Source organism: Panthera onca, chromosome C2 (assembly GCF_046562875.1).
Source record: "Panthera onca isolate mPanOnc1 chromosome C2, mPanOnc1 haplotype 2, whole genome shotgun sequence".
NCBI classification, from domain to species: Eukaryota; Metazoa; Chordata; class Mammalia; order Carnivora; family Felidae; genus Panthera; species Panthera onca.
Window position 1 is genome coordinate 104,213,959 of NC_138347.1, and position 25,230 is coordinate 104,239,188.

Consider the following 25,230-nt stretch of genomic DNA (forward strand, 5'->3'; position numbering starts at 1 on the left):
CCCTAAGAACCCAAAAAGGGTCAGAAGTGACAGCAAGTTATCAATTTAGTGAGGCAAGAAGCCCCATGTGTGACTGTGGTTCAGCAGGGGTCAGAGTAACTGAGGCCTCACAATTAAAAAGTAATCTCATATGAGGTTGTCTTGCTGAATAATTTGGTAAAAATCCTTTTCATGAAGATAGATCATTAAAATTGACACCAGAGCAATCTCTGAGACAGCCCTAGGCAGGTTTCACTCCTCATTAATATAAATTAAATTTCTCAGGAGATGCTGTGAATCTCCCCACCTGACAAACAGTGTTGACATTTACTGGATTTCCCTCTGACCTTTCTGGACTTAAGAAACACTTCCAAATATTGACTATGAATAAGCTATTATTTTTGGTTTTCACTTGACAACTATTCTTGAGAGTAAAGTGATTTTGCCTACTTTATTTTTCAGAAAGACCCTTCATTTAATGTGTCACCTTCCATTTTATGCTTAAGAACACATGAGGTTCTGCATGCCTAAAGAGGAGCAAGTGTGAAGTGAATGACAATTCTGGGGCATTATTCTTTATTGGAGATCTTTTTTCCTCCATTAAATAAAGACAGGCGATTTTTTTCTTCCTTAGAAGTCAAAGCTAAAAGTCTTTCAATTGGTTTCTCAAATACAAGGAATGATAATAAAGGCATATTAAAATATCACTGTTACTCCTTTTGTTGGTACTAATGAATTTCATTAAATTACATAGTTGTAAAATGTTAAGAGGGACAAAGCTTCTTGCTAAGTAAGTGATTGGGTAGAGGTGGGATGCTGAGAATACTGTTATTAAAATATGCAAACATGAATGTTCACCAGGGATAGTGTAGACTGAAGCTTCTGGCTCTGTCATTTCCCTGCATCCAGCTGTCAGTCTACCTAATTATTACAGTGCCATTCTGGCAGATGAATTTTGATGAATTACAGAATCTCAGAGCCAGAGGCATCTTTAAAATTACCTAATGCAACCTACATATTACTGATCAGAAATCATTTGCTCAAAGCTTTAAAGCTCATTAGTGGTCAGAGCCAATGCTAGCATTGAGCTTTCTGTTCTCTTTGCCCCATTCCACATTCCTTCACGTTAGGATTAGAGGTAAGGACCACCAGCACTATAGAGATTCATGCAGGGGTGACGGTAGAAGGCTACGAAAAGCAAAAAGTGACTACCTAGCTAGAGACTTCAGGAGCATTGTCATCAATTGATAATGAATCTTTATGAAAGTCAGTAATAACAGAAATGTCAGCTAGTCACAGTGACTAGACTAGTAATCATTGTAAGAGGTGTTAACAGTCAAAGGAAGGATACACACTAAAACTACACTTGGTGGGAGCACCCAAAGGTTAAAACACAAAAGATAAAGCACTATTTCTACTTGGTCATAGAACCATCTGATTATCTAAAGTTTCCAAATGACCTTCTAATAAGGCTAGACAAGATCATAATGGAAGCAATTCCCATTAATGTCAACTTGGTTTATGATTCTGTCAAAATTTCCATCATAATTCCAAAGATTTAGAAACACAAGCCTCTCAGCCAATAAATACCTTTTCTTTTTGATCATAATATTGTAAATGATGATTTTTATCACGTCAGAACACTTTAGTAGTAGAAAATAAAATGTGATGCATCATTGTTCACATGACACCTACACCTAGTTTTGAAAGAAGGTAGGAATGCTCTGGTCACCAGCTTGAATATGTCATCAATCTTTAAGACAACACACTTTTCTTCTAAAAATTGATTTGCCATGAGTAAATTGAAATAAACTTCCTTTTAAAAAATAAATATAATTTTGGGGTGCCTGGGTGGTTCAGTTGGTTGAGTGTCCAACTTCATCTCAGGTCATGATCTCACAGTCCATGAGTTCAAGCCCCATGTCAGGCTCTGTGCTGACAGCTCAGAGCCTGGAGCCTGCTTTGGATTCTGTGTCTCCCTCTCTCTCTGGCCCTCCCCTGCTCAGGCTCTGTCTCTGTCTCAAAAATAAATTAAAACATTTAAAAAAAATTTTTTTAATAAATATAATTTTGGGGGCACCTGGGTGGCTCAGTTGGAAAAGCATCTGACTTCGGCTCAGGCCGTGATCTCATGGTTCATGGGTTCAAGCCCCACATTGGGCTCTATGCTGACAGCTCAGAGCCTGAATTCTGCTTCCGCTTCTGTGTATCCCTCTCTGTCTCTCTGTCCCTTTCCTGCTCGTACTCTGTCTCTCTCTCTCTCTCAAAAAAAATACACATTAAAAAATATAAAAATAAATAAATATAATTTTTTGAGGAATCATTTGCCCAAAACTCAGTTCTTAACTTTGAATATTTAAATATGATCACTAGAAAAAATATGAATGGAAAATAAGATTTAAAAGTCAAGATGTGCAGCTGAGCTGATTTATAAAATAAGCTACAACTTTTAAAATACCACTTTTTTTTCAACTGCTCTGATTCCAATTAATAAAAAATATATGTACTGAAAGACATTCGAAGTTAAAGACTTTTTTCCCCACACTATTGTTTCAACGCTAGGTAAATAACTCAAAGTAAAATTATAAGGAAGGAATTGAGAAACAATACTAAAAAAAAAAATGCATTGACCCCAATATCAACTTAACAAATATTACTGAGCAACTACAATGTGCAAGGCCTTCTCCTAAAAGTTTCATCACGACAACCTCTGAAGAAGCTTTCATTCTAGTTATAGAATAAGCACAAAAAAACCACTATGATACCCAACCTAATGTGAGAGGGGAATCAGAGAAGCTTAAAGAAGCAGCAGCATTTGAGAGGGGACTTTTGGGAAGAGTAAGATTTTGCAAAATAGGACAGGACAGCAAATAGAAGAGTAGAGCAATTTCCTCGTCCTAAGGTATCAATTAAAAACCTTTTGAAAGAGGGGGAGTTGTTTCCTGCTAACAATATTAGAGAACTTTATACTGTCTTTAGACTGCATTTTTCAATTTATAAAACATTTTCTCCTTTCCCTTCCCCTCCTTCTTCTTCTTCAGGAACAGATATTAGGGGTTTGAGGTGCCTCCTTGATGTCCCTATTGAGAGAAAATACCCAAAGGATCAAGGGCTTCCAAACAAAATAAAGCACTCTTTTATAAATTTCTCAGAAATGGTATGAGCATCACATTCTAAAACACAGATGGACAAGTATTATTCCCATTGTATCCATCACAAAACAGGTTCAGAGGGGATAGTGATGACCCAAATGAAAACAGTGGGTGAAAAGGAGCGCTTGCAGGAACTCAGCCAGGTCTTCCAAAGTTAAGAGCTTTTCACACTAGCTCACCAATGTGAGGATGAAATTCAGAGTCAGGCTATACCACTGTAAACTCCCAAGTGACATCTAACCCCTGTTTTAGGCAATAATGTGAACGTAACATCAAATACAAACTATGATAACTTCCTTTTCTTCCCCCAAGACACTGTGTGATAAAAGGCCCAGGAAAAAAAAAGTGGAAGACCTGTATTTTAGCAAAAATAAAAACAGATAACAATAAGTTAACAAGTTCCTATGAAGTGAATTAAAATATCATATAAAATCTAGAATTTCAATATCGTTAGATCCACATTTCTAAATTGATCATGATGCCTGATTATAGGGAAATCAAATCTGCTGAAAGCAAGTTTATTATTGAGTATGTTTTTTATGCAAAAAAAAAACCAAAGTATGCTAAAAATATGGGCAAGGCCAACAAGCTTTGTGGTTGTTGATGTTGTTGGTAAACAAGATTCCATATCTACTGAGGTATGAATAATAAACTGGGGATCTGACTAGAGAGCCAGACAGCTTCTAACTCAGAGCTGCTACTAACTGGCTTGGTCAAGGTACCTCATCTCTCTAGACCTTAGTTTCTAATCTGAAAAATGAAACAACTCAACTAGGTATTATTTATGAGTTCTTCTTTTCTAGAATTGAGTCTATTAATACCCAAACTTTTGGACATATGAGAGGCAATTGAAAAGACTACATGAGCCATTTTCCTCTAATGGAATTTAATAAAACTTGCACATCTGAAAACCTAAAATGCACACAAAACAGATAAGTCAAGTTTCATGAAACCACTGTAATACCCGTACTCACACAGCACTTTGGTGTTTCACAGTGCATTTTCGCTTCATGTTTCCTTCACACCTTGAAGCCACACTCATAAGTACTTGCAAGAGAAACAGAAACCAATAGTCTATCTCTTTCTTGCAATGCTGGAGATATTAAGTAGCAATAGAGTTTCAGTGTAGTATTTATAAAGGTCCTACAAGCACGTTTTACAACGATTATCCCAGGCTCATGATAATTTTACTCTGGCAGAATTTATAACAGCAGATTATACAACTCAGCTAAAATGGTCTCCAAGTATAGTATATTGTTTTAAACTACAATGAAGGTTAAAGATGGTTTAGAATTTCATAGGGTCATGGTGCCAGGAGATAATCCTGGTTTGATTTAGGGAGCTCTGTAAATAAAAACAATTTCACTCACTTTCACCTTTATATTTTGACATCTGGAGACTGGTTTGTGGAATCAGGAAAATGACAGATGAGACTGAACAGGAAATGCTATTCGGTTCATGTCCCAGGGATATTATTTAACAAAAGTGCTGAGTGAGCTATTTCAAAAGCTCAGCTGGAGGGAAGGCATTCACTATATGCTATTTATGATGCTCTTAGAAACATCTCAGGAGGTATAAATTTTGGCAACTTATACACATTCCTTTAGGCACTTTCCTATATTGGTTCCCTGCATTCTATATACAGAAAATTCTTATCCATCATAAAAAGGAGAGATATTATCATTTCCAATAGGAAGCATATGCATTTTGATGATGTAAGGAAAGCAAGTTCAGTATATTCTGAGGTACTTGATCAAGAAGTAAAGACATCTTGCTTCCGAGAATCACTGAGGACAGTCTTTATGGGTTTACTACATGATACTACATTATGTATACAATTTTGTACATACATACACACACACACACACACACACACACTTCTACCTGAGAACTATTAAGAAAAAATTATCATGCAGATCTTTGTCAAAAAACTAAACACATAGATTAAAAAAATAAACAGTTATACAGCCAAAAGAATAATGATTTTTACTGAAATGATTGATCCCTACTATCAATGAATTACAGGAATCTAATAAGCAATTATAAACTCCCTCCAATTTCCACAAATGATAACATATAGCAAAAATCTGAATTTTAACTTTTTTCTGACCTCTTACAAAAGTGCTAAGAATCTAAGAATCAAAAGAAATGTGCTGCAGTGCCTGGGTGGCTCAGTAGGTTAAGCATCTGACTCTTGGCTCTGGCTCAGGTCATGATCTCGCAGTTCGTGAGCTGGAGCCCCACATCAGGCTCAGTGCAGCCAGCGCAGAGCCAGCTTGGGATCCTCTTTCCCTCTCTCTCTCTGCCCTTCTCTGTCTCTCTCTCTCTCTCTCAAAATAAATAATAAACTTAAAAAAAAAAAAAGAAAGAAATGTACAAAGAGAAGTAGTATCAGTTGCACAGCACATCCTTGATACTTCTGAGCCAAATTATGTGTTTGTTTTATTGAATTTTCAAAATATCAAACCTCAATCTTTAGCAGAAAGTTTCCTATATATTGTATTGTTTGAAGATACATTAATGTGGGTTTAAAATATTCATATAAAAGTAAATTAGGCTTAGAAATAAACTTGTAAATTCTAAAATGTACTCCCTTTGCATGATAATAGTCCTGGTACATTATCTGCTGCTATTCTAGAGGTGATCTATATAACCTATTTAGCCTTTGCTTACATGTTCATGTTCATATTTATACTTTTCTTCATGACTTTTTAATAAGGTTTCTCTTGCAAAAGTTTAGCAATTAGGGCTTGAGCCTTAACTGTTCACGCCACTGAGAGAATAATTTATACCTTAGGTCAAGTCAAAGATGGGGTGGAGACAGGAAGTAGGAGGTTGGAAGAATGGACGTGAGATATCAGAATCATCAAGGAGCCCACATTGTTCCTAACCTTCTGAGCACCTGTCCCAGTCCTGCCCCACTGCAAATCTGTTACACTGAAAAAGGGCATGAGTAAGGAAAAGGATAAGTATGTCTGCCTTTTGAAAAAGCTCGACAGGTGTAAGAATACTGACCCTGATGACTGAAAGACAACATCTTTGGGGAGATATTAATATTAAGTCAAGGAACAAAGGATTCGGAGGTCCAATAAGCTCGGGAAGTGACACACACTAAATCTCCCTTCATGGGGCTCACGCTGCACATTAGCACAATAAACTGAGAAGTTTAGGAATAAAGAAACCTGTTAAACCTTATTCAATGATATTAAAATCTTATTCATCTATGAAGCTTTCCCTCAACACTAACTTGGGAAAATAATTTAGAAATCCTGAAATATTTATGAAAATGTCCCTATTCCATTGTATGGGGGCTCTGTGTCAGAAGATGTGTATACTGGCACTTTAGTACAGTGACCAGATTTTTAAGAACATCTAGTAAAAGCTAAATCTTATTCAAGTACAAGGTTATTTACTTGGTAATGGTGTCATAGTAGTTATTAAATGCATTAGTCTGCTCAAAAGCCACCATTAGCACTACTAAAACCATTTGTACCACTGGGTCCCTGACAGCACAGAGGGCACAAAGTTATAATGTCTGTTTAATCTCAACTGTCTCTAAAGAAATAAGACCACTTGTTATATCTCAAATGCCTTTCCTTTCCCATCTCCACACCATTGCTTTTGTTTTTGCTCTGCCTGGAATGCTCCCCCTACTAGGTCTCCAAATGTTAGTCTTACTAAACCAGGTACATCTACCTACCTAAACACCAGTTCCCCCATGAAGCCTTTTCTGGTTTTCCAACTGGCTGACTTCTACCTGCTTTTAAACCCCCCAACCACTGTGAGTATCTCTTAAAGCAAGAATCAAATTCTTATTATATAACCACAGGTCTTCTAACCTCACCCTCCAATTAGATGGTAAATCCATTAGGGATAGGAACTGTGTTTTTCTCCCCATATACATGAAGAAATTTAGGCCTAGAAAAATGTAGCAACTTGCCAAAGGTCACTTAACTAGTAAGTGGCAGTAGTGAGATTTACACCAGATCTGTCCAACCCCCAAACCCAGGGTTTTGCCATTATCCTCCATTCCCTCCAACTCTCAGACAGCAAGTCAATGGTTCCCATGGCAACAAAAAGACCATAAGTCACAATCTATTGGAGACAGGACACATAAAAGTTCTACCTATCTGCCCTGCCTCATTGCTTGGCTTCTGACTCCATGTGTTAATTCTACCTTCTGCTTGTAGACCTTCATTCCTCCAAATATATTCTTGGAAACAATAGTAATGAGAGATGTAAATCATGTTTTAGAAAGAGCTTTATGGGAAACTGTATGCTAAACAAAGTTAAAAATATTGGTTACTTACTGCACGACTTTGCACACCATTTAATATGCTACCATGCAGCATTATATATGTTTTTGTATATATATTTCATATTTTTAGAGGCATAAGATATTGGCACTTATTTTAAGTATCAAAGAACAGAACTATCCTCCATAGGTTTCATCTAACTCAATAGAGCAGTGCCTCAAAGAGTTTTATTTTAATAACATCATTTTCACAATATAATATATACATAACAAAAAATTCATTTCAAAACACTTAATAACATGTATCTAAATAAGAACTATCATAACCAAATACTATAGGATTTGATGTTACTAGGATTTAAAACTAGCAACAGTCTACTTTGTGCCAGCAAGTGAGTGATTAAGTGCTACCCACACAATGTCTGACATTTAATGAGGGAGTCACATGGATGGATACAGAATATGTTTCACTCAATGATTAATATAGGTTCACTATATTTAGTTTCTACTTGAACATTTCACCTTTTTTTCCCCCATCCCTGAACTCAGCCAAGGACATGGGATAAATGTGATGACTAAAAATCACGAAGTTTTGATGAATGAAAAAGATGAGAATAAGACTGATTCTTCTAGGAGAAAATGAGACTTTCCTCCATTAAGTCATTTTTAGACTAGTTGCAGTTATTTAAAATAAACTCAAATAATATGTGCCTCTCAGGAGTGCCACTAGGTGACTTGGGGATAGAGGTGAGAAATTTTTCATTTACACACTTTTATATCTGTAGTAGGTAGAACTGTGTCCCCAAGAAGAAATCTATTCAAGTCGCAACACCTCTCTCCCCATACTTATAAAATGTGACTTTATTTGGAAATTGGGTCTTTGCAAATATAACCAAGTAGAAAAGAGGTCATGGTAGATTAGGGTGGGCCATATTCCAATAACTAATGTCCTTAAAAGAAGAGAGAAAATTGGATGCAGACATAGAGGGGCACACGGAGAACCCCAATGATGACAGAAGCAGACAGAGAAATAGAGTTGCAAACCAGAATTTCTCCTAACCAACAGAAGCTAGAAGAGGCAAGGAAGGATTCTTTCCTAGAGCCTTCAGAGAGACCATGCCCCTACCAACAACCTTGTTCGCAGACTTGTAGCGTCCAGGACTTAAAGAGAATGAGTTCCTGTTGTTTAAAACCACCTACAGTGGTACTGTGTTATGGCAACCTTAGGAAACAAACACAACACTTTTAAAATTTTCTACATTGCAACTATACCCCATATTCAAAAATCAATCAAATTAAAATAAGTAAGTTCAAGGAAATGAAAACACAAGCCACAGACTGGAAGAAAATATTAGCAAAGATATATCTGATAAAGGAAACTGTCATTTAAAATACACACACACACATGCACACACACACAAACTCTCACAGCTCAATAGTAAAATAGACAAGTAAATAAACAGAAAACAAACAACTCAATTGAAAATGGGCTAAAGCTCTAAAAGACACCTCACTAAAGAAGATATACAGATGGCAAGTAAGAATATAAAAACATGCTCTAATCATATCATATGTCATCAGGGAAATGCCAATGAAAACAACGAGATACCACTACATACCTATTAAAATGGTCATAATCTGGAACGCTGACACCACCAAATAAATGCTGGCCAGCAGCAAGCAGGAACTCTCACTCATTGCTGGGAGGAATGCAAAATGGTACAGCCACTTTGAAAGACAATTTGACAGCTTCTTACCAAACTCAACATATTCTTACCACACAATCCAACAATCACACTCCTTGGTATTATACCCAAAGAAGTTGAAAACTATGTCCACACAAAAATCTGCATACAAATGCTTATAGCAGCTTATTTATAAATCCAAACTTGGAAAAAACAAGATGTCCTTCAGTAAGTGAATGAAGAAATAAACCGTGGTACATCCAGACAACAGAATATTATTCAGTGCTAACAAGAAATGAACTAAGACATGGAAAAAACTTCAATGTATATAACTATGTTCAGAAGCTAATCTGAAAAGATTACACGTTATACGATTCCAACCATATGACATTCTGGAAAAGGTAAAACTATGAAGACAATAAAAAGATTAGCAATTGCCAGGGGTTACGTTAGGGGGAGGGACGAATAGGCAGACCACAGAGGATTTTTAGGGCAGTGAGACTATTCTGTATGAAATTATAATGGTGGATGCATGTCATTATATAGTTGTTCAAATGATCAAATGTACCACACCAAGTGAACTCTAATGTAAAATGCGGGCTTTGGGTGATAATGATGCATCAACACAGGTTCATCAACTGTAAGAAATGTACCACTCTGGTGCAGGATGTTGATAATTTTTTTTTTTTAATATATGAAATTTATTGTCAAATTGGTTTCCATACAACACCCAGTGCTCATCCCAAAAGGTGCCCTCCTCAATACCCATCACCCACCCTCCCCTCCCTCCCACCCCCCATCAACCCTCAGTTTGTTCTCAGTTTTTAACAGTCTCTTATGCTTTGGCTCTCTCCCACTCTAAGGAGGTCATCCATGTGTGGGATAGGGGGTATACAGGAAATCTCTGTACTTTCCACTCAAGTTTGCTGTGAATTTAAAACTGCTCTCAAAAACAAAGTCTAGGGATACCTGGGTGGTTCAGTCGGTTAAATGTCTGACTGAACTTCAGCTCAGGTCATGATCTCTTGGTTCATGAGTGACGACATTAAACCCTGTGTCCAGCTCTATGCTGACAGTATGGATCCTGCTTGGGATTCTCTTTCTCCCTCTCTCTCTCTTTGCTCCTCCCTTACTTGCATGCACTCTCTCTCTCTTAAAATAAACAAGTAAACTTTTTAAAAAGTCTAATAAAAAATATTTTTAAATCACAAAGTAAGCCAAAAGTTGTTGTGGTTTTTTTGTTTTTGTTTTTGTTTTTTTTTTTTACAGTAAACTCTACTCCCAATGTGGGGCTTGAATTCATGACCCTGAGATCAAGGTCGCATGCTCTACTGACTGAACCAGGCAGGTACTCCAAATTCTGCTCTTTTTTATATTATAATTTATTAACCATCTTGAACCCATGACTAAAATATGCTACTTTTCCTCAAAGCTTTACATGTTCCTTTGTTCATTTCATTCATTTATTCAAACTTCAACTAAAGTGCTAATTCTGTGCCAGATGTGGTAGCCTGGGAAAGGTTCTAGAGAATCCAGAAACCAGACACTTCCTGGCCTTTAAGATAATGTCTACTCTAATAAGTAATTATAGAGGAAATAGATTGTATCAACTCATAGTAAAAGCATTATTCATGTATCTTGGAGAATTAAGATTAAGATCAAGTTTTTAAGTGCTAGTCAACCATGTAAAGAGAGAGATGATCTTTCTCCTTCCCTCTATTCAAAGATTAATGATATCAAATATATATTAATTACTTAACTGTTTCAAGAAAGATCTTGGGAGATAAGATGCAAACTGCAAGAGAGTGAGGTCACTGGATATGTGCCATGGCATGAAAACCCTAATAAGAATTGTGAAAAGGAAGAATAAGTATAAAAATTTTAAAAACATACTTGAGGGGCAGCTGGGTGGCATGGTCAGATGAGCATCTGACTTCAGCTCAAGTCATGATCTCACAATTCATGAGTTCGAGCACCGCCTCAGGCTTGCTGCTGTCAGTGCAGAGCCCACTTTGGATCCTCTGTCCCCCTCTCTCTGCCCTTCCCCCTCTCATGCTCTCTCTCTCTCTCTCTCTCAAAAATGAATAAACATTTAAATAAATAAATAAAAGAAATACATGAGAGAATAGTTGAAAATGGAAGCAGATTCGGAAATCATTAAAACTTTGGTGTTAAGAGAATGAAAATTAGAAATTTTATTTTCTAATTAAGTTGGAGGATTCTTTCATCTTGAAAAAGAAGGGGAAGAGTGTCTTGAATTTATTCTGAGGAGACACTGATCAAAAACAAAATTATGTACAAATCAGGCTCAACAAACTTCTTCACACTATTCTCTCTCCTAACCTTCTGTTTCTACGCTATTGCCAAATTAAGAAAAAATTGTTAACTCAGTTTCCAGAAATTGACAGCATAATTTAGTGTTTTCTCAGCATGAAAAAAAAATTGGAAGAAAACATTTAAGAGAAATGGTGCCCTCTCTTGGAACCAGGTCCTCAATCTTCGTAGAAGTAAAAATACAGCAAAAGTATCAGACACCATGTTAACATGCATCTTCAATTCACATCCAAAGGATTGTTGTGTAAACCTATAGTTAAAATCTTTGCAAAAAAAAAAAAAAAAATACAGTCCTCCTTAGTGCCTAATTATATGTATGCATTGGTATGCTTCAAAATAAAAGAACATTACCTTACAAAGTGGTATTTTTAAAATGCTGCTGAAAAAGTAAGAAAAAATAACAAGCTGCTCTCTATATTAGGAATCACATGCAACCAAGCATTTAAAAAATTACCATAAAGTAAAACAAAGAACTACTATCCTATGAAATACACACTGAGTTTCACTATATCCCCAAATCCTAATACCACTGTATTTGGGGAGTTGAATGTAATCAATGGAAGAAAATGGAGAAAAGGGATAAAGCTGCAAAATCTGGGTTGGAGGGGAGAAGGACTTGTGGTAACTTGTTCTTGCTCAAAATGCCCCAAATCAACCTGATTAGATCAACCTTAAGTTCTTGACATGTTAGGAGCTGGTTTCCCCCAGAGGACTAGAGATACTTCAGTACAACTTTTTATTCTGCTTGTACTGGTATTTGGTAGCAACTTCAAATGCAATAAAGTAAGGATTCAAATGCATTTAAAGTAAGGATTCCTTGCTTTAAAAAAAAAAACAAAACTGCATAATGCTATTTCCTCAGTAATACGAAGTAATAGGAACACATATTTGAGAGTAGAATCATTTGGATTGCTACTAACTTAATAGCAATGAAATCTTCCACTTTACTGCAGTAAAACATTATGACAAACCCCCATCTAGAGGATGTGAAAATGTTATTGCATTTCTTTTCCAGAAATGTATATACTCAATCAGCGAGTGTTCTTCCCCAAGCACCAAATAACTCCTTCCAAGGAAGCTTGTTTTCTGAACTCTTCACCCTACATTCTTTCTAAATTTTACTCCTCTCCATTTACCCAATTTTAACTTAACTGATTGTGAATCCAAAGACACATGTTTCCTATTTTCATTTGGCTGCTGAAAAAAAAAAACAAAACTTAATGTACATTAGGGAATGCATGGGTGAATGTGGAAGGTAGGAGAATGGTGAAAGAAAATAATAATGGTCAAAGCAAAAACAAGAATATTGTTTTCTTCCTATTGTTGCCAGGAAGATGACAGAAATTTCCTCTCCTTGTAAAGAATTACCTAATTATAGGAAAGAGTATGCTGTCTGCTTATATCCATCAAAAGTGGATATTTTAAAGAGTACTACAAGCTGTCCTCCTAAAATGGGGCCAGAAAAGCGAAGCGTGGGTAACTGCATCAAGTGAGTGACAGCAAGAAGCACCATCTCAATACCTGTCAATCATACGTTTGCCATCATCTATCTGTTCCCTGATCTCCTAGAGCAGCAGTTAGCAAATGGTTGTCTCCAGATCAGTGGCATCAGCACCAGCTGGGAAATTAAAAATCCAAATTACTGGACCCCACTCTAGACCTACAGCATCAGAAACTCTAGGGATAGGGCATATGAATTTGTTTCAACAAGCATTGGATAGGATTCTGACTTGATTAACCATGTCCTACAGCAACTTACGATCGGCCAATTCATTCTGGCTTTTAATCATATGCTACTGGAATTGTTACTAAACATTTTCATATGTATATATTCTCCAACTAATTTATAAAATCCTTGGGGCAAAAATTCTCTCTTGTCCCCTTAGCCTTCTCTTACCCACCAGCACCTTTCCTAGAGCTAATAAGCAAAGGTAATATAATGAGCATTCCTAAGGACAGGAACCGGGGAGGAGAACCTTGGAAAGAGTTCTTTTTTGAACAGGATATTCTAGTCCACCTGAGATATCTATTTTCCTTAATTAAAATCTAGGAATAAAAGGCCTGAGTTCTCCAATTTACAGTCTAGAGAGGACTCACTCATTCTTTTTTTTTTTTTTTTAATTTTTTTTCAACGTTTTTTATTTATTTTTGGGACAGAGAGAGACAGAGCATGAACGGGGGAGGGGCAGAGAGAGAGGGAGACACAGAATCGGAAACAGGCTCCAGGCTCCGAGCCATCAGCCCAGAGCCTGACGCGGGGCTCGAACTCACGGACCGCGAGATCGTGACCTGGCTGAAGTCGGACGCTTAACCGACTGCGCCACCCAGGCGCCCCAGGACTCACTCATTCTTAAGATAGAACTGCTCAGCATCAGAATTTGGATAATCCAACTGAAAAAAAAATTAAAAGTTATATAAAATATTTCCCTCAAAGGCTTGGCAACCTGGAATAGAGCGGAGAAGAAGAGGTAGCATTTCTTTCTCAGAAGCACACAGTAGGAGTCACATACAGGGGAACGTTCATTAGTTACCCCTCTGGCAAGATCTAGCCTTCCAACCTCTTTTAATATGAAACTGCTGTTTTGTTTGCCTTCTCTTTCTTCGCTACATTCACAACATAAAAGGTAAATACCTCCCCTCACACACAGGGTGTCCTCTCTATCCTTGGGCAAAGTGGAACTAGTTGCTCAGTTGCTAATGATTCAGGTTATGAGTTTAAAAAATGTTGGGAACTTAGTGGTGGTTCCTGGGGAGGAATTCTTCCATCTGGCATAAATAAATGAAATTTGTTCAGACGGGTTCTGTTAGCATTGAGTATGTATCCTGCTAAGCTGAATGTTTAGAGATGTTCCACATTATGATGGCAAGGATCACCTGTACCTCCCTTGTCCTAAACCCCGTATTTCTTAAGTGTCTGCACACTTGAGAGTAAGGCTTCTCTTAGGTTCCTCCACTCCTCCAATGAATACATCTGGCAGGTTCTTCAACCCAATCTGAAAAGGGGCCTTCTTTGGGACTGAATGTTTATAAGCCCCCAAAATTTATGTTGAAACTCTAACTCCCATGGTATTTAGAGATGGAGCGTTTGGAAGGTAATTAGGTTTGGATGACGTCATGAAGGTGGGTCCTCATGATGGGATTAGTGCACTCCTAAGATATCAGAGAGTTCATGCATGAGCTTGCTCTCTCTCCCTGCCATGTGAGAACAAAGCAAGAAGGCAGCTATCTATAAGCCTAGAAGAGAGCTCTCACCAGGAGTCAAGTCTGTCATACTTTGATCTTGGACTTCCCAGAACTGTAAGAAATAAATGTTTATTGTTTAAGCCACCAGTCTATCATATTTTGTTACAGCAGCCTGAGCAGACTAATGTAGGCCCCAACCCTGAGCTTCTTTCTCCTCCATGGCTTCTCACTATACCTCTCTCCCCAAATTCTTAGTAAAGATAAGAAAACATTTTATCTGTATATGCCAATGCAGGTATGAGCTAAATTATCTGTATACAGTCCAACTGGGCCAATATAAGTGGTGCCCTATGGGGAGGAGATAGAAGGAACCAGCTGCCCAGCCTCCAAAAAAACAAAATGGTTTCTAGGAACCAGGCACAATCAGAAAGCAAGAGAGCTGTCAGACCTCAAGAGGAGATGAATACTAAGGCAAGAGGCATCTCAGCAGAAACAACTGCCATCCCCAGCTTGCCATGAACTAAGACTTGGGAAGAACTTTAAAGATGGCAAAGACCAAATTTCTCTCCAGCCTGTTGAGAATGCACAAAGTCCTCTGCTGAAAATTCAGCTATCCAGAAAGAATTTTAAAACTGAATATTTCTTACAAACCTCAATTTGAAGTCAGATATATACCTGTGACACACACAGCTCATAATAAACAGTCCTTAGAGGAGAATTCAAGTTAAATCCAGGTCTCTGCATTGAAACACCTGAGAAAATATCAGACTTTTAAAAAATGCAAACCTTTGTCCTAGGCTGGATTCTTGCAAACCTAGATGCTCTAGAATGTGGCAATGTCCGTTTCTCTTGGCTAATTAGCAAAACTGCCCTTTTCCTCCATAGTTAGTGGTCCACAGCCTATGATTGGTTACCTAGGTGCAGAAGTCATTCTCAAAGGATATAAAAAGACCAAAGGCTTTTTGTCACATGCTAGGCTCAGGTTGTTGTGTGCAAGACTCAAAAAGAACATGAAATCTTTTTTTACTCCCTCTGTGTCATTAGGGAAAATGGGACATGCCCATCTCCCAATAAGGTACTTCAACCATTGTAGTTGTTCCCTCACAGAGCCTCTGCGTTAAAAAGATCTCTGGTAACCCAGTGCAGGATATATGGGAGTTCTGAATTTCCAGGGCTCTGTTGTTCACTACGAAATCAATTCCTCTAAATATAAAATTTAGTGGTGCTGTCATATGGAGTAGTACAGTATCCGCAGTAGCATACAGGAGCACATTCAGAGAAGAGATTTGAATTTTGGTTGGAAACACAGTGATGGATTTTTTCTAACATCCTGTTTGCAAATTTTCTCCTACAAGTCATCTCTGCTGAAGAAGCTAGGCATGATATACACATTTAAAAAAAACAAACCGGAGCGCCTGGTGGCTCAGTCAGTTGGGTGTCCAACTCTTGGTTTTGGCTCAGGTCATGATCTCATGGTTTGTGGGTTTGAGTCCTGTGTTGGGCTCTGAGCTGCTGATGCAGAGCCTGCTTGCAATTCTCTCTCTCTCTCTGCTCGTCTCCTACTCTCTCTGTCAAAAATAAATAAATAAACCTAAAAAAAAAAAACAACAAAAAACTAAAGTAATCAGGATCTCATCCAACACCAGTATCATTTTCCTTGTTCTCCTTCAACTCGAGGTCTGCAGTTTGCCATCATCCCAGGCTGGCAATGTGGCAGCATGGTCTCCAAGTTCTTCCCTCAGAAGCCGTCAATCCCTTACATTACTGTCACAAGTGACTCAAATTTCAAGTATTAGAGATGAAAATCTACTTTAAACACTTACCAATCAGTGTCATCATGAAGGATAGATTACTTTGCATCATTCGTATACAAGTTGTATACTTCCTACAAAAAGTAGATTTGCTTCAAAGAATTGGTCAAAACAGGTGCCACTGAGACCATCAAGATCCCCGTAAAGCTTCTGTTCTCATGCTTTTCCTAAAAGAGTAAGGGGAGCCTTTTTAAACATTTAAAGACTAGGGCTTAGAGCAAATGGGAGAAGGTGTGAAAAGTATCTCTTTGTCTGACTCTGAGAGTGAAATCTGCAAAAAAGCTAGGGTTTGTGTGTGTTGTCACTGAATGTTAGGGGCCCCAAAGGTAATCCAGGGGCCTAAATGTTCAAGTATCATTCACAGCCATTCTGGATGTACAGCATGGCATATATGGTCCCGAAGACACATAGAGTCTTGGGTTCAAATCCCAGCTGCTAGCTATGTGATCTGGACAAGTTTTATTTACCCTAAATGTGTTTCCTCACACATTTATCTTCCTATAAAATAGGGAGAGTAATAGAATCTACTTCATAAGATTGTTTAAATGATCATTGAATGAGAAGATATGCAAGCACTTAGCATAGTACCTGACACGTAGTTAAATCCTCAACAACTCTGAGCTGTTTTTTCCTAATTTTTAAAACTCCCTCTAAATCTCCCTGTTAAGTGGGACATCCAACCCAGAAGAAAATTAGGATTTTCATTTTGCTTTTTGAAAGATGTGCTAGAGTCTTAATAGAGGGAATGAATTCACATTTAGAGACTTATTTACACAGGGGATGCCCAAGCAATATTTTATCCCGGCCACAATGGAATCAGATGCAAAGCTGCTGTAAATATCCAGAAAACTAGTATTTTTAACAGCTCGATATTGAAGATAGCCTTGATATTTTGTAATTCCAACATCAATAAAGCTCTTTAATATTATTCCAGCTAAGTAATTCTATAATAGACCAAATAAACTCTCTTAATCTATAAGATGCAAAAAGGGGGAAACTAGATCAGTGAGTTTATTTTATATCAATAATCCTGTCTTTTAAAAATCTAAAGACATGATTCTATACTAGTAGTTACAACTAGGTGTTCTGGTTTAAATATGTATAATAGTCATAGTTCTGGATATATAATGCTGTATAATAAACCCAAAGTATCTTTTTTTTTTTTTTTTGAGAGAGAGAGAGAGAGAGAGAGAGAGCGCACAAGCAGGGGAGAGGGGCAGATGGAGAGGAAGAGAGAAAATCTCAAGCAGGCTGCATGTCTAGCACACAGCCCCGATGCAGGGTTTGATCTCAGGACCGTGAGATCATGACCTGAGCCAAAATCAAGAGTCTGATGCTTAACTGACTAAGCCAATGTCCCCAAAAGTATTTTAAAACAATAGCAATGCCTATTTTGTTCATGAATCTTCAATGCCAGCTCAATGGAGATAGTTTATTTCTGCTCCAATCAGCATCTGCTGGGCCAGCTCAAAGGCTGGGGGCTGAAATCATCTGAAAGCTTACTCACTCACATATCTGTATGTTATCTAAATGGGGAAAACTCATCAGTTGGGAACTGGAACAGCTGGGACTCCTCTGGCATCCCTTCTCACTCGATGTAATTGTCTTTCCACGTGATCTCTCTAGCATGGTAGATTCAGGGTACCTGGACTCAGGCTCATGGGAACAGGTCCCAAAAAAAGGGGGGTCGGGAGGGAGAACCAGGAAGAAACTGTACTGCCTTTTATGGCTTCACCTTGGAAGTCACCCATCATCAGCTCCACCACAATCTAGTGATCTGCCCAGGTTTAAGGAGTGGGAACGCATACCGCCTCTAGGTCTGTGAAACCACACTGTAAAAAGGGCATCTAGGATAGGATATATGTTAGTGGGACCATTTTTTGGAAGATATACTCAGCAGCAGTTAGCTTTCACACAATAAATCAGTCAAGGTTCTTGGTTATAAACAACAGAAACCAACTTTGGCAGACTTAAAGAAGAAAAAAAAGGAGTTAATTCGAAGGTTATTGAAAATTCTAAGACTCAAAGATAAAGCTGGATGCCTGGCCTGGAAATGAGCCAGAGCTAAGGGAGGCTGGGAAACAGAAGTCTCGGCCTCAGAAGAATCCCATTAACATACCTTTCTCACCCCCACTGCCTTGACTGGACAGTGGTGGTGCCTGACTCTCAACACTACCACTGCCAACAATAAACTGCCCATGCTTCTTTGAGTCACGCTTTCAAGATTCAAAGATCTGAGTAATTCCGACTGGCTTAGCCTATCACATGTCTGAGACCTAACAACAGGGACAAGAAGAGGGAAGATCTGATCCCCTGCCCCCCCCCCCCCAAAGGCCCATACAGCAAATAATTCACCCAAACAAGAATAGAAGTTCAGGTGCTGGGTAGCCAAAATCCCAGCAAATATCTGGTAAACAAAGAAAACGAACAGTCCTCTACAACTTTGAAATGAAAGATCATACCATTTTCTGGCAGCAAAGAGGAAGAATAGAGGCTAATTAATAATCAGGTTTTAGCATGGAATAAAGACCTCAATCCATGATGCAATCCATAAGAATAAGAAAATTCCTCACAATGAAATGTATTAACTAAGATAATAATTCTACTGTAGCATAGTGAATTCTAACACTATAGACATCCCACAAATAGAAATGTGCTTGTTTTCTTCACAGAAGATGGCCTCGTATACCCAGTGCAAGGGTAGGTAATATTCCAACATCCACCTATAGGTCAGCTATTCTGAATTTAAAACAAAATTTTCCAACAACAATTAGGTTGCTAGGTTGACACATAAGCATCTAATTAATCTGAAAAAAATGCATGTGGTAGACTACAGACAATAAAATTGCCTATAGAACATGAGTAGTACTTAAAGTTTATTTATTTGTTTTTGAGAGAGAGAGGGAGGGAGGGAGAGAGAGAAAAAGTGGGGGAGGGGCAGAGAAAAGGAGAGACAGAATCCCAAGCAGGCTCTGCACCATCAGTGCAGAGCCCAACGCAGGGTCTGAACTCACAAACAGATCATAACCTGAGCGGAGATCAAGAGCTGGACGCTTAACTGACTGCGCCACCCAGGTGCCCCCATAAACAGTATTTAGAACATAGCTTTAATGAGGGAGAATACCCACATGCTCATCAGAACCTTGAACACTCTTGCCTTAGTCTTGACAACAGACCCTCCTTGCCTCATCTTTAGTGGCGGCAAAGGAAGTGCACTGATACGGTGGGAAGAAAAGACTCCGTGGCAAGGGGATTCTCTGTATGGAAGGAAATTTTGCACCTTGACTTTTTAAAAATCATCTCAGACACCACCTAAATATGAGGACAAAGGATCTACCTCAATCTTTCACAAACTTTTGAACGCAAATTGTTGCCAGACAAGTAACTCTCCCCAAATCCTAAACAGTACATTTAATATCTTTATATAAGTTTTGAATGTAATAAAACTAGTAGTACGTTGTTTTTCCTATATTACTTTAACAATAAATTAAAATATAATTGAGATGTTTACTATGAGCTACATCTCAGACACTAATTCTAGTTCCTTATCATGTGAGCACAAAATAATGGAGTAAAATGTAAACTCCATGAGGCCAGGAACCTGCCCTACCTTGTCTTGTTCAGTGCTATATCCCCAGTTCCTAGCATGGGGTATATGGCAGGTGCTTGACAAAAATTAATGGCTGTTGTTGAAGCTTCAAATGGATGGGAAAGAGAGAGGATTAAAAAAAAAAAACAGTTTTGAAAAGAAAGTAATAATGAGTTATTTTAGAAAAAATATTTAGGCCAGTGATATCTTCTATAAGTGTGGTTCATTCATTTCTTCTGGACAGCTGGATGCTATTAATAACCTCTAAACCCTTCTCCTCCAAAATTCAGATGCTTCACCTCTTTGCCCCCACCCCCCGAATGACCAACATATATTTCTTAAACTGCTGAGTGACCACCAGCCATCAGCTTCAGTGCACACTAAAAGCCCAGATCACCTTTCAACACGATAGGAGTGTCTCACTTGGGGAAAAGATTTAGTTCTCTGGAATTACTGTTCCGAGTAAGATGGAGAAAAGATCTGTGTTGCATATAACATAGCTTCAGTGTTCAGGAACTGCTTTTAAAAATAAATAATATATTAAGGATGCTTTAATTGGAACACAAAAGTGGCCTTTTTCAGCTTAATAAAAAATATTCAGATTATGCTGTCTGAATATACAATATGAACCACAGTCAAAGGGGAGACTTCAATATAAATATAAACCTTTTAAATGACACCTATGTAAACTAGTCTTCAACATTACACAAAATAAAAAAAGGGAGGGAGGAAGGAAGGAGAGGAGGGAGAGAAACATGCACATAATTTAGCTACAGAGCCTGCTGGAATAAATCACTAAATTTTAGGATTGGAAATAAACTGTGAGACATACCTAATCATCTCATGTCAGTTTAAAAGCTATCTAGGAGGGCACCTAGGTGGCTCAATCAGTTAAGTGCCTGACTAGATTTTGGCTCAGGTCATGACCTCACAGTTCATAAGATCAAGCCAAGCCCTGTGTCCATCTCATCTCTCTACGCAGGGCATGGAGCCTGCTTGAGATTCTCTCTCTCTCTCTCTCTCTCTCTCTCTCTCTCTCTCTCCCTCTCTCTCTCTCTCTGCCCTTCCCTGCTCTCTCACTCTCTCTTTCTCAAAATAAATAAGCTTAAAAAAATAAATAAATAAAAGCTATCTAGGGAAGACTCAAGAGTCTACAACCTAATCAAACTAATAGGGTAGAATTATTGATACACTTAGTCTTGTTTAAGATGGTTCAGGTATTTAGTTCAACAAACAAGTATTTCTAAATGCTTCCTTATTTCATGTTAGCCTCTTCATGTTTCAGTCTTAAAACCACTTCCTTTTATTTTGCCCTTAGCAGAGATGGAGAACAGCTAATCCCCAAAGTCTAAAATCAAACACTTCATGTGCATGAAGTCCTTTATGATAATATACCTCCTTCCCACTCTTGCTTCTCTGGAATAAATCAGATCTCTCCCTTCAACCTCTTTTTGTTTTGGTTTTTAGATCCCACTGTTATATACTTCTTGATTCTTCCAAACCATCTTCTCTTCCAACTCAAGTTTAAATCTTATTCTGAAAAGGATTGAACAGTGCCAATTATAAAAAAATAGTTTAGAGAAGTATAACAGCAGACTTTGAAGCCTTGACATATATGTGTGTGTGTGTGTGTGTGTGTGTACACACACATATATATTTAAGGCTGGGGTGAAAAGGAAATAAAAATTTCTAAAGTATCCCAGAATAGATCCTTGGATTTCAAGCCAATTACTTTGAAGTTACCTATTTAAATTTCCAGCTTTGGATTCAATCAAAGGGTCATGCTATTTAATTTCTGAGAAATCACAAAGGTGTGCTCAATAGATGAGTGAGCAGGTCCCACTTGTCTACTGAGATTTAAAAATAACTATTCTTTTCCACAGCTGCTTTCACATTATTATTATTATTATTACTATTATTATTATTACTACTATTATTATTATTGTCAGGATTTGCCAAGAGCTAAAACCTTACTACAATATTTATTTAAATGAAATATTACAGAAGACAAATTTAAATAATTCTCTATCAATTATTCCATTTTCATAAATTGCGTGTAAACCCCTGTCGTATTGGGAGGACCTCAGCAAGTCTAATATCGGCTACAGAACAACAAATTACAATTTTAAGGCTTTAGATTCGATGGCTTTAAAGCCACTGTTACCTGCCAAAACACAGGAATGACAAAGAACTGTTGCAGTTCATGAATTGCCATGGAGACACAATAATGTTCTGCTGAATGTTCACCACCCTGTCTGCATTGTGGGTCTTGGGCCACTGTGACGTCATCAACTACTGATTCACAGATGATTACCATGCTCTGCACCAGAGCAAGTGGCTCTTAATTATTACAGTGTCATGATTTTTTTTAATGGGCAATAAATGCAAAATCCTTTTTGAACTATTCCTGGTGTCTTGACTCCCAAATAAGCAATCTTCCATTATATTCTTAGATTCTTGGGTTACTTTAGGAGAACAGTTGCTTCTTGGCCTTAGACCAACCTTGACTCTTTTTTGGAGAAAAGGCCAGGATGACTTTCTTACAGCGATGAAGAGGTAGTTATAGCACTCTGCCCTGAGAGCTTTTACCTGGTACTTTAGCCTTCTACTTTGTGGCCTGCTTTACAGGATTTGTCTTCCTCCTCCCCTCTTTCTTTCATAGTTAGGGTCCGGCAGGTGCAGGCAAGAAATACTAATCCAGGGCCAATTCTGCATTGTTGCCACCACAGATAGATATAAGGAGGGATCAAGTTACAGTGACAGCTGAACAAGAGCATCAGCCAGGGCAGCACATCATTCAGGTAATGGATAAGCCTATAGCAATATCTGAAGTACATACTAGGGTTTCTGAGCTCTGTCCAACTACATTCTTTCTAGAATTGTCTTAGCTGGTCATGTTTGCATTATCTCTGAGAACTGAAAATAAGCACAATTTACATGGAACCTTCCTCCACTTAATGATGAGGTCACGTCCTGATAAACCCATCGTAAGTTGAAAACATCATAAATCAAAAATGCATTTAATATGCCTCATCCACTGAACATCAAAGCTTAGCCTAGCCTACCTTAAACATGCTCAGAACACTTACATTAGCCTACAGCTGGGTAAAATCATTTAACACAAAGCCTATATTATAATAAAGTGTTAAATATCTCATGAAATTTATTGACTACTATACTGAAAGTGAAAAACAGAATGGCTGTATGGGTACAGAATGGTTGTCAGTATATCAGTTGTTTACCCTCATGACTGACTGGCTGACTGGGAGCTGTGGCTTGCTGCCACTTGATGCCCAGCATCACAAGAAAGGATCATACGGCATATCACTAGCCCAGGAAAGATGAAAATTGAAAATTCAAAGTATGGTTTCTACTGAGCATGTATCACTTTCACAGCATCCTAGAGTCAAAAAATCCTAAGTCAAATCATTGTAATTTAAGGACTGTCTGTACATGCAAACACTTGTACACACACACACACACACACACACACACACACACACACACTACCACCACCACCACCACCACCACCAAACACAAGAACTGTAAGAGAAAAAATTGATATTCTATTTTAATGAAACTAAGACTTTGTTTTTTCACATTTTGACATCCATAAAATCAATATATGTCATATAATCAATGGTTCATATATTCAAAGAGAAACAATAGATCTCACGACATGAAAACAAAACTTTAAATTTCTACGTGGCAGAAAACACCACATATAGTATTAAAAGACAAAACAGTAAAAAACATTCACAACATGCCTAACATAAGGTTTATATCTATAATAGCTAGGAGCTTTTACAAATCAAACCAAAGCTGAACAAACAATAGGGAAATGGGCAAAGTATGTGAATAGGAAATTCACAAAAGAACAGGCAGAAAATTTTTTACATAAATAGTTGTACTATTACTATTAGATAATGGTAATTTTATAGCTCTACCTCCACCCTAATGTTCCTAAATGTCCAGTTATTAATGTAGGCTACAAAAAAGGGAAAGAAGAAGGAATATTTTTGTCCCCGGAACTGAACTACTAGATTTCACAAACATGAGCTCATTACAAACTTATAGTAACCCGGGGAGCTAGATATCATTGTACAGTTGGGAGAATTAAGGTTTAGAGAAGCCGAGTGATTTAAGCAAATTCTCTGCACAGGTATGACAAAGACCAGATTTCCAGTTCAGAGCTCGGATACAGCTTCTGCGCACTGCACAGTCCTAGAAACTCTATTCAGATAAAAGATGCCCCCTGAGAACAAAGGCTAGACCTCAGAGTTTTAAATCCAAACAGCAACTGAAGGCCAGAAGCATCACATTTCATGAATCTGAAATGTTTGTATCTAGCTACATAGGAAATTTCTTCAAGTTCTGATTGTAACTTTCTCATTTTGGAAAAGGCAAAGTTAAGAGTCATATTAAATATTTTTAGATTCAAAGATTAAGTGTTTGACTTAAAATACAGATAACTTTGTACTCCTAGTGAAACCCTGACTTGAAAAAAAACTTAATTCTTAAGTGTCACTAAACTCTGTCTACCTCAGTAAAATAAAGCAGCTGCATCAAGAGTAATTAGATCTCTGTTCCTCAGATTGGGTTTTAGGTGGAAAACAACCAGTGAAAAATAAACCTCACACTTTTATTGAAACCCATCCAAGGAAAAGGGACCAGTTACAAGTAGGCCCTGCTCTGGTGGCCAGGAAGGAAGGAGTGCTATATAAATGGTCTGACACATCAGGGCTACTGGAGTTAATATTATGGCCATGTTGCACAGGTGAGGCCCTGAAACCTGACTCTAATCCTCCAGCTCCCCCCACATTGAAGTCTTGGCAGGACGCCTTGCAGACAAGTCACAGTCCAGGGAGTCACCAACGTTGCATATGCTGTCAGCTACCTACACTTGCAGGTGACAAATGGCAAGGCTCTCCTTCTCTCAGACCAGATATGGGAGAATAGGGAGGACAGGCAATAGATGCCACTTTCGAATTTGTCACTATACATGGAAAAACAGGTCTCTTACCCTTTTAAAAAATATCAGGTATTAACAGCACTCAGTGTGACGCATGTGGCTGGGTTACAGGGGATTAAAACAGGATGCCTCCAATTCCTCAGTCTTAGAAGCCTAAGGCTTCTATAATACGTCTCAGTTTCATCAAAGACTGGTATTTCTTCATAGCCTTTTTGCAGACCAGCCTGCTCTTTTAAAAAACTAACCTTATTTTCTTTATATAACCAAAAT

At 37.9% G+C, this 25,230-nt stretch overlaps 1 protein-coding gene across 3 annotated transcripts in view; it reads right to left on the bottom strand.

The window, feature by feature from the left end:
• Positions 1–25,230, bottom strand: part of PPM1L (protein phosphatase, Mg2+/Mn2+ dependent 1L) — a 295,312-nt gene that overhangs the window by 171,517 nt on the left and 98,565 nt on the right. Inside the window, exon 1 of one of the 3 annotated variants that reach the window (XM_060639107.3) lies at positions 4,106–4,180. The exons of the other annotated variants lie outside the window; for them this stretch is intronic. Within the exon in view, the coding sequence (XP_060495090.1) occupies positions 4,106–4,132 (27 nt within the window). The 5' untranslated portion in view covers positions 4,133–4,180. Of the gene's footprint in view, positions 1–4,105; positions 4,181–25,230 lie in introns of those variants that run through there. 3 annotated transcript variants of the gene reach the window in all.